Source organism: Anser cygnoides, chromosome 2 (genome assembly GCF_040182565.1).
Source record: "Anser cygnoides isolate HZ-2024a breed goose chromosome 2, Taihu_goose_T2T_genome, whole genome shotgun sequence".
Lineage (NCBI taxonomy): Eukaryota > Metazoa > Chordata > Aves > Anseriformes > Anatidae > Anser > Anser cygnoides.
The window spans coordinates 137,687,199-137,704,103 of record NC_089874.1 but is presented as its reverse complement, the minus strand read 5'-3'; the positions used below and the strand labels follow the sequence as shown (position 1 = coordinate 137,704,103).

Genomic DNA, 16,905 nt, shown 5'->3' with positions numbered 1-16,905 from the left:
GATTCTACCCTGAGAGACAATCAAGCAGTAATCACAGCATTAAGACAATTTGAATTTGTAGCCTTACACTGATGAAACACATTTGTAAGTGATATTGTGCCACAGGAAGGTCTTTGACCTAATGGGAGATAAACGTCCATCTCAAAACAGCCATTTAGCTGTAGAAAAGTTATTTCTATTGAACACAGGGAAAAGCGGAAGATATTTTGATTAGCACTACAAATTTCTTAATTTGATGCAGAGAGCTTCATCAGGCACTAACATTACAAATAATTTTAACAGCATCTGTGTTGTTTCATTAACAAGATCATTCAGAACAAAAGTGAAGGTCTCATGGTCGATGCTATCTTTGCTAAAGACCACGGTTTAACAATTTCATTAACCAACATATCCACAAATCTTTAGAAGATACATTTAGCCATCAAAGATGAAATAATGAACTTAATAGAAAAGATAACTTTTATTCATTTATTCGGCTTGCAGTTAAGTAGAGATCTCCATTCAGCTGTGACATACAGTTGATTCTTCTACAATTAAAGCACAATGTAAACAGTTTCTAAAGTGTTCATAAATTACTAAAACTGTCTGAGGAAATTAATAATCAAATGTTATAGCCTGTTACTACGTCCAAGGATGTAATGAGTCATTTGCAATCAACTGCAGCATCTGACACAAATGCACTTGGCACAACGAACAGAATTTACTTCTGTGTATAACAAGCTTCTCACAGTTACCAATCAGCATTTTGCATAGTATTTTTGAAAAGTTATCTTAGTAGAACACGTAGAGAATGTTTCTGCTCATCTGTGGTACGATGTGTGAAATAACCCTAATAGTCACCTATGACTGAAAGGCTAAAAGAACACAAGGCTCTCTCCCATTGTCTTTTAGTAGTGTGGAATGACCAAGGACAGAAGAAAGGCTTATATTTGCCTTAACAAAAACATGCAAGATGTGAAAATCACTCCATGAGCTGTCCCATGTACTTCAGGTAGCTGCTTTAGGCAGAGACAGCTGAGAGAGTCTAGACAAATATATAGATGTAACTGCTTCTGAAAAGAGGATGCTTAGCATTAGATTTTGGCTATGCACTCCAGCTGCACAGAGCATCCTTGTGCTTCTCTCCTCTCTGTAGTGCTAAGATGACCATTACAGCCATGCCATATTCATTTACATTTTAGCTTCCATAGTTTTTTTTAAGGTCAGTGAGGTAATTACCTACTCCTCATCCATTCTCTTTTTTTTTTTCTCTTCAACTTTTATATTTTACAGCTTGTGTACATATATGGCAAAGACAAGAGGAAAAAATCTTCACATATGTTGCCAAATAATACGATATTGATGTGATAGTATAATCTAATATGATTGATGGCAATCCATAATTGCAAGCCAAACGTGTGAATTCAACCTGTGAATTCTTCCCCCGTTTGTTTGCTCGTAGAGTACTGCACGCTGGAATTTGGGCTGAAAATTGACACATGCCTTCTGTGTCCCTCTAGGGTCACCTCCCAGCTGCCATAGCTGAAGATTCCAGCCCTGATCAAATTCCAGCAGTAATTCGGAAATGCAGACTATGCTGGAAACAAGAAAAAGTTTTGGAAAAATGTTACCAATTTTTCCTCTTCAATCTGAGCTAGAGAATACCTGTGGCACTGAAAATATAGCAAATCTTTATAATAACTCATGACATCTACTAGAAGAAGAGACAATCCAGTGCACTTAGCCAACATCCATCTGCCTTCTTTCAATATACTGTGCTTTCGCTGACCTTGGCAGGCATTAAAAAGCATATAATAACCAAGTATGAAAAATGCAAGGATATGTTAGCTGTGATATGATGCTGTTATTGCAAATAGCTATCTTGAACAGCAAAAAGGATAAGTAAAGCTATTAGAGTATGCATTGGTGTATGACTTCCTGCATATACTGTATCAATTATAACACACCACTTTTAAGAATTCATAATGTCTCCTTATTCCATGCACAAAACTACAGATGCATATTACAACTAATGTTATAATAGAAGATATCTAAAAGATAGTAAACAGTCAATACCCCACATCTGCTTTCTAATAATTTTTGTCTAAACATGTATAAAAATATAATATAAAACCATTATAGAACAATTGTATGAACATTCTCTGAGTGATGGCAGCTAAAGATTTTTTTTTTTTTCTGAATGTCAGATCTATCATTACTGAATGTTGTAAATATGTATGGCATACAAAATAACATCTATGAGATCTCTTGGAGAAAAGAAAAATGCTAAGGAGAAACCGTGGTATAGTTCATTCTGTATGAGTTGATCAGACTAGCCACATTTGATGGGTCAGCATCACACTTCACTCTGTTCACTGAACTTGCTGTAATTCTAAATTGTGAGAAACAGAAGAAGAAAAAAAAAAGTATTAAAATGTTTTCCTAGAATATCACGTAAAAGTAGTGGACAAAAGACTGATGTGAGGGGATCAGAAATGTAAATCCAAACAAATCACTTTCCATAAATTTCCACCTCTTTCTGCTCTGTTCTTTTGTATTCTATCCTGCCATTTTTTCTTCACTCAAAATTCCTGCTGACCTGAGCGTCTTAAAAAGTCATATGAAGCGTAGACACAGTTACAGTGTGGTGCTGCTACTGCAGTCACCGTGCCTTTTTACTCCTGTCCATCTTATCTTCAGTTGCTAAAGTCAAGGAACACATCAAGAAAACAACTCACATATTTTGAGTGCTCTGAAGAGTCATTGGCAGCATACATACACTGTCTATAATAATTACATTCAAAATTTGAGACTGTGTGCAAGTTTTTCAAACTGCTCCACTAAATCATTATTCAGAGTTTTGACTTGTTTAGCAGCTCCGGTAGAAGCATGTTATCAGTTCCTCGAAAAATGGACTTCTGAGCTCCTTTTTACTTGAACATTTATCCTGGTCTTTCCACATCCCATTTGCATAAAATGGGAATACTAGCTATCTTACAAGAATGTTAGGAACATTAATTGGTGTCTATAAAGAATGTAGACCTTTTATAACACAACGATCATGCTAATTCATCTAATCAGACCCAGGCAAAATATACAATAGCCATCCCCATTATTTTTGCCCTGCAGTTACCATTTCAGTAAATTATTTTTGCAGAGCAACAAAGAAAAATGTTGAAAAGCACCAAAGAGAACATACTTTTCCTAGTCAATCCACCAGAACAAGAGTCAACTCGCCTTATCTGGGTAAATCAATGGAAAGTGTATTTTGTCCATAGGCAGTTCTAATTTAATTCGTAAAATGTGCCAGATCACAGTAAAGGGGAGAAAGAGCAAACAGAAACCACAGACCATGATTAGTTTAATGTCTCTTGGAGAGGGCTCTGAACTGAGCTCTAGCCATGTTTGGAATCATAAATACAACCATGGGAAAGCACACTGCTTATAATGCATGCTCAGTTACACTGGGATTACAATGGAAAAGGCTTATACAGTTTACGAGGAAAGCCCAGGTTTATAGCCTTTTAAAAAGGAATGGAAGAATTATTATTGAGCAAATAAATACATGTTTAAGCAAATGCATGTTCAAGCCTCTAGCCTCAATTTCTGAGCAAATCCTTCTTCCTCCTCCCTCTAGCACTCCCTTCCACCTCATACATGTCCTCTCCCCTCTTTCCACCAGTGAGCCAACACATTACACTGCAGGGCCGGGCAGAGATGGGCTTTTTAGCTCTGAACAAATTTGCCAGGGATCCAGAAGTGTTTTGGTCAGAACAGCCTGGAACCCCAACTTGAATTTATCCACCTTCTCTGTTACTTAGCACATGTGCATCTCAGGGCAATGCTAACTGGAGGCATGCTGTTTAAGCAATGCAGACTGAGGAACAGAGTGTAGCTTTAGTTATGCACAGCTGGGTACAAGGTAATTTCCCTCACCGAGAGGCTACGTTAGGTATTTTGAGATGACATTATGCTTTCCAGTGGACCATGCACCCAGGTTAACGCACCTGAACATCATGCCTCTGGATCCAGCATAGAAGACATAGAAGTTATTGCAAAAGAAGAGGAAGAGAATGCAAGCAGGGAAAATGTGATAACTGCAGCCCCAGAGGCTGAGGACTGGTTGCAGAGAATACAGATAAAAGATTTCTGCACAAAACATTCACTGGATAAACGAGATTTCCCCAGACTATCAAAGTGCAGTGAGCATCCAAGAAGCCCCTCCAGACTTCATCTACCCCTGCTGTAAGTCTCACCCTGTGAATCTGAATGGCATCGATTGCTGAAGAAACAGATTCAAAGAAGACAGGGTTTTCGGATTCAAGATTTCCACCGTACTGCATTGCTTTTATCAAGGAAGCTGTAATAAAACAAACATATGAGCACTGATAAGGTAGTGAGGATATATAAACTGTCATGTTAAAAATTTTGCTGTAAGCTTATACTTGCCTTTGCAGCGTGCTAGCAACACATCAATGTGTCTGTTTTTGCAATCCATGTAAATCTATATGTGTGAAAACATGAAATTCAAAAAAAAAAAAAACCTGTTTAAAATACCAACAGAGAATAAAATACACAAAAAAGAATGTATTCAAAGCAGGCAGAGCATGAAGTGCTGCTGTTCAGGCTATGCTGACAGCAGCCACCAGAGAGAGCCCCTCTATAACACAAACAAGGAAAACCCACACTGAACAGGAAAGCATCATTTCCTCCCCCCTCCACAAAGTACTCTACAGTTCTACTGGCAATAAAACTAAATTGATTAATAATATAGCATTTATAATTATATTTTTTAGATTAGTTTTTCCAGTATGCCTTTTTCAACAAGTTGCTGCATCTCCTCTCTGTATGCTTACCAACCAGTCCAGAAAGACAGGAATTTGACATAGGAAACTTTGAAACTTCCAGTAGTCTATCAAAAAATTGCCATAGCCATCATGCTACATCCTGCAGTAAGTTGTTCTTTTTCCTTTCTTTGAAAATATGCAACTTCACAGAGACTAGGTATCCAATAAGCTAGAAAGTAACAAAAAGTGAAAATAACTCTAGAACTAGAGTAGGGCCTTTTCTGACAGACGAGGAAGCATCCAAGGCAGTCCCCATTAAAAAAATAAAAAATAAAAATAAAAAAGCTTAATTCATCCATGTAAAGTGGAACAGTTCTAATAGAAGAGATTCAATGAGAACCACATCAGAATAACAGATTTTTAAAAAGGAACCAAAAGCCTGCTTCAGAATAAAAATCCTTGTAACTCCAGCAGAAGTGATGGTATTTAGGGAATTAGGGAATGAGTGTAACATGGAAGAAGTGCATTCTTCCTTCGGGTAACTCAGTTCTGGACCTGTCTTTCAGATAGAGATTGCAACCCCAAACTGTATCTCATAGCCCAGGATGGAGTTGTATCCCACAAATCTGTCTAATGCCTCTTTGATTTAATCTGCTTTCTGAGATCTCAAAGACCTTTTGGAAATTAGTTTCACAAATTGTTTATTTATTTTTACCTACTAAGCTTATTGAATGCCTTTATTTTGAGGGGGGATGTAATAAAGAATAATTCCCATTCACCTTACTTAATTATCCCAGTTTTCCTTTTGACTATATGCACACCTAAATATGTTGTTTTAATTTTATTATTATTATTATTATTATTTAATTTAGCACTTCATTATTCACTTCAGTAAACTGAGAAAACAGTTAGGATAAGAAAAGTCCTGGGCTGAGACCCAAGTTCAAATCTAGTCTTCTATCTTACACAAAAAAATAATATATGAACCAAACCTTGCATACCCAATTAAATCTGTACTAACTGCACATCTTCTATTAAATGCCAAACCCTATGGAAACACAGGAAACGGATTCTGAACATATTTTTTCATCTGCTGTATAGAACTGATCATTATGGTTGCTGGTTTTGGTCTTCTCAGGGCTCCTGCAATGAGCAAGGAACCCAACCTTCTAGGTATGTAACCCACAGAAGAAAACATGGAGATCATTAAGACTCCTGGCTTAGAAGAAAGCAGGACATATAGATAAAATCACAGAAATAAAAGCTGAAATTTTAATGGTGTAAATCCACACAGAGGTCTGCTACAACTGACATAACTGACATGACAGGGTTGAATATGACCTAAATCAGTTTAAAAATAAATAAATACATAAAAAGGAGTGCTTTCAGAAACTCATTTCCATTAAATATGAATACTTACATTTGCACTGAATGTCACTTAAAATATTTAGAATTATTTGTATATAATTTTATATAAACATAGTGCAGTTCGGTACCAAAACTCTGCTCATCTTTTCCATAAGTGACCACGTTTATCCACTAATGTGAGTGATGTGAGTAGTAGCTGGTCCCAATAACTTGTGTGTGCAATCATATATTTCTATGTACAGAACGTGTCTGGTGTTATAAATACCTGAAGCAACGTGGAGGCTCCAGTGTAGTCAAACAAACTCAGTCCACTACAGTCTAATATCAAAACACGTCGCTCACTCTGAGATGGCTGCAGTGACTCACCTGCATATTTGATATGGGAGAAAGCTTTAATTAGCAAATAGTCAAGAAATGTGTATAACGACAGAACAAAATAAGCCCAAAATATCACAGTAAAATTTGTCTATTTTTTACTGGGACATGCATTAAGCAAATGGCACATTTTAGAAGTACAGACAAATGAAGGGCCATCAGAGCAATGGGGTGAAGTCGACAGGCAGAATATATTATTAGTGAGATGTATTAGACAGAAATAGTCTCTCCAGCACAAAAAAAAAGTTCTTCAGATTTGAAATTCTACATGATTCTGGCTTGTTTGGGAAAGTTCACTTAGGATTCACAGAGAAAATATACCTCTCAGATTCTGAAACTGCGTACATACTAAATGTGTCCTGAACTAGCATGCAGATGATTCCTGGCTTTCATAAAAGGAAAAAAAGAAAACAATGTACATCTTATTTACAATGGTCTGTGGACAAATAACAGCTTTAATATTAGTTATCACAAAACAAAATTCAAAAAAAAAAAGATGAATGAAAGGAATTATGAATGTAAAGATAGGTTAATTGAAATGGTTTTGACACAGCAGAAGAAAAGATTTTAAAATCTTGAGGGGACTTAGAATTTTCTTATTGTGTAGATTTATAATGGTGCTAATTCCTTTCTGACAGGAGTCTGAGTCTTTTGCACTCGCACCTCCAGAGATTTACTTTCTTTGTACTGTCCAATGTACATTAATAAACACATTGCAAACAAAAATAAAGAATTTCAAAGAAAGCCTGCCTGGCACTACTGCAGTGGAAAACCAGGAAGGATTTATGAGATCTGCTGGTCTGCTTACTGTAATCAATTCTACAAAACTCTGTCTCCAAACCAGAAGAACTTACTCTTTCCCTGTTACTTACTCACCCCCCAAAAGCATGCACATTTGTATCTGCAGGGTCCAACAAGTTTTACCTTAAAAAGTGGTCTGAGGTTAATTTTCCCTTTTGATTGTTATGCTGCTTAAATACAAGTTAAAAGTTTGACAGTTCAAAAACAGATTTTGAATAAATATAATTACAGGTAACTTGCTTCTGTATAACAGAAGCAATAATAAAGAAATTGGAAGGAAGGAAAGAAATAGAGAAGGAAGGAGGGAATTGATTTAACTTAGAAATACTACATTCAAGCACAGAAGTTGAGCTCACCTTACACCTGAAGTGTGCTTAGCTGATATGTTGCACAAGCACACCATGAAACCCTACTATTATCAACTATACTCTGAAATCTCTTCCTTGACAAACCTCATGAAGGTCAAACCATATGTACACACGTACATATGCATAGAGAGAGTGAGAGGCTATGCTGGACTGGAGCTCGCATTACCTTCCCCAAAAGCTGGCATCCTGCCATTAACTGGAGGCTGCTTGACCTCTGAAGGTGGGTGGTGGTGGTGGGGAAACCTGCTGCCTCTGAACCACTGGGCAAGGGCAACAGAAGCTAATTAACTTGTTGCTGATATAGACAATGTCAAGTCGGTATTCCCCAGAGGTCGAAAATAAAGGTTTTGACAAAGATGCTGCTGCACCTTCTAGGACAACTGATGTCAGGACAAGAATTATGTCTTCCTGCTCCCCTCCTTCCTAAAAATTTAAGCCCCATGCAGTTATGCTTTTTTAGTGATTTTTTTTTTTCCTCCTCTCCAGTTTTTATTTTAAAGCTCCCACAAAGAGTCACCATACTCTGCTTAGTACAAAGAACAACATTTAAGTCCCCAAGACAGGACTTAAGGAATCAGAAAAGAGGTCCTGTGCTATCTGTCATTTCTGTAATGTGAGATACCAGTTCATCCAATGAAACCACATTTCAGCGAAACCTGAAATGTGTACTGACAAGACCTTCCAAAGATCTCCCCACAAACACAATGCTGTGTGCTCATTTACCATTTTACAGTATAGCACTGTATAGTCTCAATAGACATTATCGTTATGTTGCTGTGCTACAGCAAAACATTCTATCAACCCCAAGTAAAGTAAACACTGTAAAAACATAAAAATGTCATGAGCCTAGTTAATAAGCATAAACTATCAGACAACAGCCCCCAAATCAGATTCTCTACTGTGGTCTTAATGCTTATAAGTGTTTTAAATAAACACAGCATCTGAATTCCATCCATGATGAAGTCATCTGTATAAAGTATCTTCTGCAAAAGGTTCTAGCAGCTATCCCATGGGAATGTATGTGCTCTGGTTTAATTTAAATTCTATAAAATGTGGGAAGAGTAGAATTATCCAGTTTAATCCTTAATTAAAAGCAAACCCTTAGGTTTTTTTTTTTCTTTATTCTGTGTTGTACTGTTTTACTGTGCTGTATTGGTGGCCACAGTGTCACTGATAACTCAGATGACGTTTATGAATTTTTCTCTTCAGTGCCTTTAACGTCCACAAAGACTTCACATAGCTCTAATCCCACCCTATTTTTAGTTTTGCATATTAATGTTCAAGTCCCACGATGAGCTCAAAACCAAACCAACCAACCAAACAAACAAAACACAAGAAAGCAAGAACACAGCTTAGCAAAACAGCTTATTAGGCCTTTGGCTGAAGACCAATAAAGGCAGCAATGCTGGAAGTGATCCCCCCCCCTCCCCCACTAGGTACCCCTATCCGTATGCATAGAGTGATTTGTGTGAAATAAGCAGGGACTCCTGCAGACAAAAATATTTTCATTGGTTTCCCACTTTTGAAATCTTATAAACTCAGTCAAGAACAGAATAAAAACAGGACCTGTTAGGCCAAGGTTAACAGAGTTTAACAATTTTTAGCACTCATGTTTCAGTGAAGGTGTGATCTATCTGAAATATTAGTTTCCAGACAATTTGAGTTCACCTATAAATAAATAGAAAAACCTGGAGCCATTTTGCACACTTACATCCATCTTAGTTTTAATATAATTTATAGATAATAAACTCACCATGACAACTTCCATTGGAAAATGAACAGAGTAATGTGTTCTGCTCACACTGAAATAAAAGCAATGAACAATTAGCATACCAAGGAAAACTAATCCAATGCAGAGTAACCAGAGAAAATCAATGCAATGCACAAGAATTCTGTTTCTCAATATCAAAATTAACTCATTCTCTCCAAAAACCATATTGTATGCAACAGTCTATTGGATATGTTATAACTGCTGAGCAAGCCTTTCATTATTCTTCTAATGTCATATAAAACTGTAACCTCACTTTTTTTTTCCCTTCAGATGACTCAATCTCTTTGACATTTGTATCCATTATAAAACATATTATGAAAACGATGCTCTTGGGAAAGCAGGGGTTAAGAAGCGATAGAAAGATGAGAAAGATGTTCTTGAAAAGATAAATTCAAGTTAGGAAACTTTTAAGATTAACTTCTACTTGATGCAATCTCATCTAAGATTTTAGTGAGAATTGTTATGATGTAAATATGTTAAAGAGTTATGTTTATCTGGAGAAATGTTTTTGTAATGGTTTCAATATGAATGTTAAGTTGTCAGTAGACCTATGTTTAAAACAGAAATATACCATGGAAACAAAATCCAAAGTGCAATACTTTTTCATTTCCATTATGTTCCATGGAAAGACTATTATTTCACACAAACACACACACACAAAAGAAAAAAAAAAAAAAAAAAAAAACAAACAAAAAAAAACACAAAAAACTATGCACAGTATTTCAGGCAGCTGTACTGCCAAGTAACTTCCAGAATAGACAAAGGATAACATCTCACTCCTAAGTAACTTATAAATTAACTTATTAAATTAACTTATTAATTCATTACACTTATTAAATTAACTCATAAATTAATTCCATGTCAATCCTAAGTAATTTCTCTCAGTTTGGGAGTTTGTTATCTTGGTAATCCAAATCAGTTAAACTAGAAGAGCCAAGGAAAAAAAGCAGCACAATATCTGAGCTGGATTTCTGAATAACAAGAAGGCACCCATCAGAGTAGGAACGGGTAGTGCAGATCTTTAGCAAGAGACAGCAGAGGTGGTAGACAAATATTACTGTTTTAACAAACCATCTAGGAAATACCTATGATTTTCTCAGTCCAGTTCACCAAACCAGATGAGATTGCCTACAGTTTATCATTTATTGTATTGGATTGGAATGTCTTCATTGTAATGATAGAAAAACAATACATTTTTCCCCTCTTTCTGGGAACATTGTAGGAATTTTCAGTAGCTATGTGCAAATAAACTTTACAAATACAGTCCTTACTGGGACATTTTCCAAAAACAAATTATACAAAATTTTTGTGCTATTTATTTTTCCAATACAATCAGTGCAGAAAATTAAAAAGAAACACCGCCTTAGGTGAAAACTTCAAGCAGTTTGTACCTTCTTCCTATATCTATTAAAATTATTCATAGTTAGAATCAGAAATGAAGCATCTGTCTCTCATGGACTCATCTCCAGAGGGAAGAAAAAATTAAAAACAAAACAAACAACAACAAAATAAACAAACCCACAACTTTATTCAAGTAGAATTTTAGCTACTCATTGAATTTTCGAAGTCACAACCTCACATTATCTGAGGTTATGTAATGGTTCCCAGAAATTTTGAAGAGCTTTGGCTAAGTGTTTTAATGTATTTTACAGGACCTTATATTGAGAGGTAGGAAAGATATTATTTTCAAGTAATTATAATAAAAAATGCAAAGAAAGGAATCATACTCTTCAGCATTGTCACCATGATTACAGAAGCATGTAGCACATCTTACCTTGTTTACATCTTCACATGTCTGGCTGCTCGTGCTATCCTTCTGGATTATTTTTGTAAGGTCTGCCTGAAATTTCCTGGCATTCAGAAAGACTAATGGGTTGTTGACTGAAACTATCTTTACCTGTTTTAATGATTTCTGTGAAATGAAATAAACAAAATGCTGAGAAGTTTATCTTCATTTTACAAATTATAATAATAATAACAACAGCAGTAATTTCTTTAAAAGTAATGAAAATTCCTGTAAATCAACCTAGAAGGAACTTTGGATTGTGAAGATGATCTAATGGATAACCATCTTGATCAGCTTCACACATGACTGAATAAAAAAGTAATCTATAAGGAAAATTATCCTTAATTCAGGTTAGCGCAAAAGCAAAATCATATTAATTCCAATGCACAATACTAAGAACTATCATCTGGCAGATAGTAGGAGCACTGTTTCAGTTGGTGTGATTCCCAGACACAAGCAAGACAAGGTCTGCAGACTGGGAAAATCTTCTACTAGGTAAGTATTATATGTATTGTAAAAAGTGAACAAGTTTTTGGAGCATACAATGTGGCTGGTTTGAGGAAACAGTCATAATGCTAATCTCGGTCATCTGAAGATGACTGTAGTACAATAGGGATATTTTATCATGGAAGTGAAAAAAGCAACCACTGACTTCAGTATGGGAGGAAATTCCCACCAGCCCCACTTGTCTGGTTCTCATACCACCCTGAGCTGAAGTTGAAGCAGAAAATCATTTAAGTACATCCTGCAGCAGAAGCACCTGCCCTGGAAGAAACCTTTCTGTAGCCACTCTTACTTCACTAAGCCCTTCAGCAAAAGCAAATTCCTGATGGTCCCACTTGTACTGACTGGATCCAGACTGAGCCTGATTTAAAACTTTGCTAGCATTTATCTACAACCAACATAATCAATAATCCACACAAGAACCATCATCTGCCCTGGATCCTGTCTTTGCATTTTATCAAAAAAAGTTTCATCCAAACTTCACACTGTAAAAAGCCAGTCACGATATGTGTATATATATATATTTATATATGAATATATTAGATATCAACATCAGTTGACATGCAGGTTTTCTAAGTAGAATTAACCTAATTCTACTGATGTCTTCACTTTTGACAAATTACAAACCAACTGTGTGTCTCTCTTCCTTGGGAAAGAACCCTATTCTTGCCGTTTTCCCTGCAAATATCCCATCTATGTGATAGATACCAACCACTTGTTCTCTATCACCATCTGAGACAGACCTGACTCATTGTGGAGCAATTGTTCTCAGCTGCTTTGATGCCTGCTGCTTGTATTTCAGACTTGAAGAAAAGTCTGCTGGCCGTTACGGTCTTCTACTTTTCCAGTTGTACTATTTAATCTAGTAAAAGATACTACATCTGCATGCTTTTTATCTATATTCAAATAAATAACGATTCTTTTATGCCTCTAGTGTTGTAAAACAGGAATAAGCAGGATCATATTTTCAGTAGCATGTTCTACCCAACAGGCATGAAACTAGAGATCTTTAAATATCCATAACAACACTGCTAATAAGCTCCAGTTGGCAAAAACACAATAGGATTAATTTGCCTTTCAGGTATGTCTTTCATAGAGGCTGGACCTCTGGATTACACATGGAAGTTCAGAGCATTTTGATGAGAAGAAGAGAACAGATGAGAAAAAAAGAGGATAGTTGAATCCACAACTGAACTTTTCACAGTAATGATTCTGTTTATTTTCATTACTGAAATATTTTTTTAATACCAAAGTAAAATATATGATTTATGCAAGTATCAGTTCTCAGAAGTGAACTACTCATGACAATGGGTAATAGGAAGTAAAAAAACAAACAAACAAACAAACAAACTCCAAGAGTTTGCAAGAGAATATAAACTCCAAAATCCTCTATTCTTCCTCATGAAAGTCAAAGACACGCAAAGTTACTTAACTAGGTCGTACTTAAACATAAGTAAGTGGAGCTGACAGAGAGGCAATTTTGTAGAAGTTCAAAGAATCATGGGATTGCATTGAAGATACACAGTTTTCCCAACAGACCTTAAGCAAAACAGGACTGAAAATCTTTACCACAAACCACACAAACGGTCTCCTTACTGTAGACTTCTGAGAAGCAGACAAACTCTCAGACACCACCATAGTAGACATCATACAGGCTAATGAAACATTTCAGACATCCAGAACTGAGGCAATGAACCCCAGACTATATATAGTGACTTAGTACAATTTACCTGTGAATGCAATCATCATATCACCAACATAGTTCAGTCTGTCAAGCGGTAAAGCCTAACCAGCAATTAAAAAGGGTAAGAGTATATGAAAAATAAATAAATTAATTAAATAAAACTTCTTAAATAGGGGTAAAACAGAGGTCAATATATGGTTGAATGTAGAAATACTGTGAAGTCTAACATTCCCTTAAAAACTATTCTATACATGGCTTAGTATGGAGACAAGTGGACGCTTTGGTGCCATACCAGAACTGACAAAGTGGAATGTGCAAACAAAGACAAAATAAGGCAGATGTGCAGAGATCAAAGCCTGTGATCCTCAACGAGCTAATATGAGGTGAAAGACTTGAAAGTCTCAAATCATAAGGCCAAATCAAGCTGATGGAAGACTTAGGTATAACCTTTTGTATGGAATCACAGAATCACACAATTGTAGGGATTGGAAAGGGCCTTGAAAGATCGTCGTCCAGCCCCCCGGCCAAAGTAGGTTCCTTAGAGCAGGCTGCCCAGGTAGGCGTCCAGCCGGGCCTTGAATATCTCCAGAGAAGGAGACTCCACAACCTCCCTGGGCAATCTGTTCCAGTGTTCCATCACCCTCACCGTGAAGAATTTCTTTCGCATGTTGGTGCTGAACTTCCTGTGCTCAATTTTGTGGCCATTACCCCTTGTCCTGTCCCCACAAACTACTGAAAAGAGGTTGGCCAAATCCCTCTATCTCCCACGCTTCAGGTATTTATAAGCATTGATGAGATCCCCTCTCAGTCTTTTCTCCAGGCTGAACAGACCCAGGTCTCTCAGCCTTTCTTCATAGGGAAGATGCATGGGGAAGGATGGGGAAGCCAAATTTGTCTATCAGTCCTGGCTCTGGTTTAGTTCTAGCTCCTTTCTCAGTAAAAACTCTTCTGAGAAAAAAATAACTTATTTTTGTCTGTTCTTGCTCAGAAAGAAAAAAAAATCATCTCAGGAGGTGTTTTTACTCTGTCACTTAGAAGGTTGCTGCCAATTGCCCTGCACACATGGCACAGCTCTCTCTACACTTGGGTAAGAATTCAGTTTAGTGAATGCCTTTGGTACAACGTGTTTCAAACAAGCTTCTAAATACCCTTTTAATTTTTTCCACATCAAAGTATCTTTTCTCCTGTTGATGAAATAATCCCTATAAATCCACAGACCTTAATGGTGGGGTAGATCATTAAGCTTGCATATTTTCATGTTTAAAAGTCCTGTTACTTATGTCTAAGCTGTTATTTACCAGTGGAACTTGGATTACTCTAACATTCATACATTAAAAATTACCCCAAATTACCCACTGACTCCATAAATTAAATTAAAAATATTTAGTATAGTCTTAAAAATATTTTCCTTTTTTTTTCTGTATAATAACCTCTTGAGCAATTTGCTTTCTTAACAAAATGTTATTTTCCCCAGTGTCTGCAGACACTGCTTAGTTATTACTTGGTTACTGGCACTAATCTTAATCATTCAGGATAAAAAGATGGGGAACAGTTAGCTTAAAAATGATGCATAGGGATTTGTACAGATATTTTATTAACTGACACACACACACACACAAAAAAAAAAGTAGGCAAGTCAAATATTGGTTACCATCTCTGACAAATTTACTCCACCAATTTTCTTAAGAATGAAAAGTGATAATAATAATTGACAGTTGGGCTAGCCTCAACAATAGTGTTTTTAATTTACATTTTAGAATCCTCCCCATTCTCATGTACCTCTCACATTCCAGCATTGTTCAGCATGCCAAAACAGTAAACCCACCCAAGCCAAATTCAGATTTTGAGCCTGAGATAGCTCTGATCGAAAACATTTGCCAGACAAAATAAATTCTTCAGAAGAGTGCCTCTTAATAATAGGGTAATAACTGCTGAGCACATTGCTTACTTGTAGAGAAGACCCTTCATATGTGTTGGGAAAGTAAAGCAGGCATAGTAGAAACTGCCAGGATGAAGAGGTCAGGGTGTCCTAGTGAATGGACTCCATGCCGAACGGACACATGATTCTACTTTCTTGGCTGCTGACCTACTGTTTTGTTTTGGAGGAGGAAGGTCACCTCCCTGGGTCATTACCCTTCCCTTCTTACCACAGACCCCACCACAAGAAACTTTGATAATAATGGTAATGAAAAAAATGAATAAAAGGAAAAAAATAGAATCCTTGACTAGTAGGTTTAAGCTTGTAAGAAGCAAATTTGAAAACCACGTTCTTTGCGAGAGATGCTTCCATCCATATTTCATATGACAGTACCCTCATTTGAGTCCAGGGTGGTGCGATGTGTGAAGTGGTCTGACAACTGCATGCTGCTCTCTCTTCTTCCTACTACACACAGTGTCCTCAGGGACAGCCAGGTCACAAGGGGCTGGTGGCAGAACCAGGGGTGGAAAAGAGGTGGTGGATGATGAGGGCATCAAAGGATTTTCAAGAAATGAGGAACTCTGAAAAGAATATTTATTATCTACACAGCTATCATCTGTGTAGATAACCCTTGTTCTTGCTGAGGAGAGATTTCCCTAGACAGACAGGATTTAGGAAACTTTATAAAGAGCAATTCCTCACTGAAAAGTAACAAATAAACCAAGGCAGGCAGATATAAAAGGACTTGCCAAACTTAACTTTGCAGACCAGCAACAGAACCAGGAAAATATTCCAATTTCCTGAGGCTACTTTTCTATTCTCTATGTCACACAGGATTTAGATTCAAAGTGATCATTTCATAAAAATGTTCTGAAAATACTGATTATAAGCTAGTAAACAATTACAGAAGATAAACAAATATAAATTAGTAGGACACAAAAAAGGGAAAAGAAAAGGATAATTTAACTTACACAATTATCTTCTGTTTTGTATTTATATTCCACTTCTTTCATATTTTTCAAATTCAGTGTCCTTACTCTGTAACCAATACAAACAGAAAATCTGTGAGGCAAACAGTAATAGTTGTGAACAGAAACAGAAAGTGAAACACACCAAAATTACAACATGCAAGTTTAAAGTTATGACAATGCAATCCATATATATTTTTGTGCATAAAAAGCTTATTAATCATAATAATAATGAAGTTAAAAGAGTAAAAGGCAAATTTTAGAATTATAGAATATCAATTTGAAAATTTAATAACATTATATATTTATTCAAATATTAATAATAAAATGTTTATATTAAAATTCATTATTTGTTTATATTATTAAATGTTTATATTAAATTTCATTATTGACTTATATCTGGCCAGAGAGCTAGTTTTATGTCAAGATATGTAACATATAAATTACAACTTCAAATGTACAATTTAATTTTAATTAATATTTTTTACCTACAAAATCATATTGTAAGGAAAGGAAACAAAGATACTCAATAGATATGAGTTATGAAACTCAAGGATTTTTTTTGTCATTAAAATTGATGCACCTCTGTATGATAA

At 36.1% G+C, this 16,905-nt stretch overlaps 1 protein-coding gene across 7 annotated transcripts in view; it reads right to left on the bottom strand.

The window, feature by feature from the left end:
* Positions 1-445: 445 nt before the first annotated feature.
* Positions 446-16,905, bottom strand: part of SLC26A7 (solute carrier family 26 member 7) — a 90,587-nt gene continuing 74,127 nt past the window's right edge. For 5 of the 7 annotated variants that reach the window (XM_048075219.2, XM_048075217.2, XM_066990585.1 and 2 more), the window contains 7 exons: positions 16,313-16,379; positions 11,224-11,361; positions 9,432-9,480; positions 6,400-6,500; positions 4,429-4,483; positions 4,236-4,339; positions 446-2,371 (listed from right to left, as the gene is read on the bottom strand). In XM_048075219.2, the coding sequence (XP_047931176.2) occupies positions 2,336-2,371; positions 4,236-4,339; positions 4,429-4,483; positions 6,400-6,500; positions 9,432-9,480; positions 11,224-11,361; positions 16,313-16,379 (550 nt within the window). In that variant the 3' untranslated portion in view covers positions 446-2,335. Of the gene's footprint in view, positions 2,372-4,235; positions 4,340-4,428; positions 4,484-6,399; positions 6,501-9,431; positions 9,481-11,223; positions 11,362-15,640; positions 15,923-16,312; positions 16,380-16,905 lie in introns of those variants that run through there. The other 2 variants (XR_010828702.1, XM_048075221.2) reach the window with 2 other exon arrangements.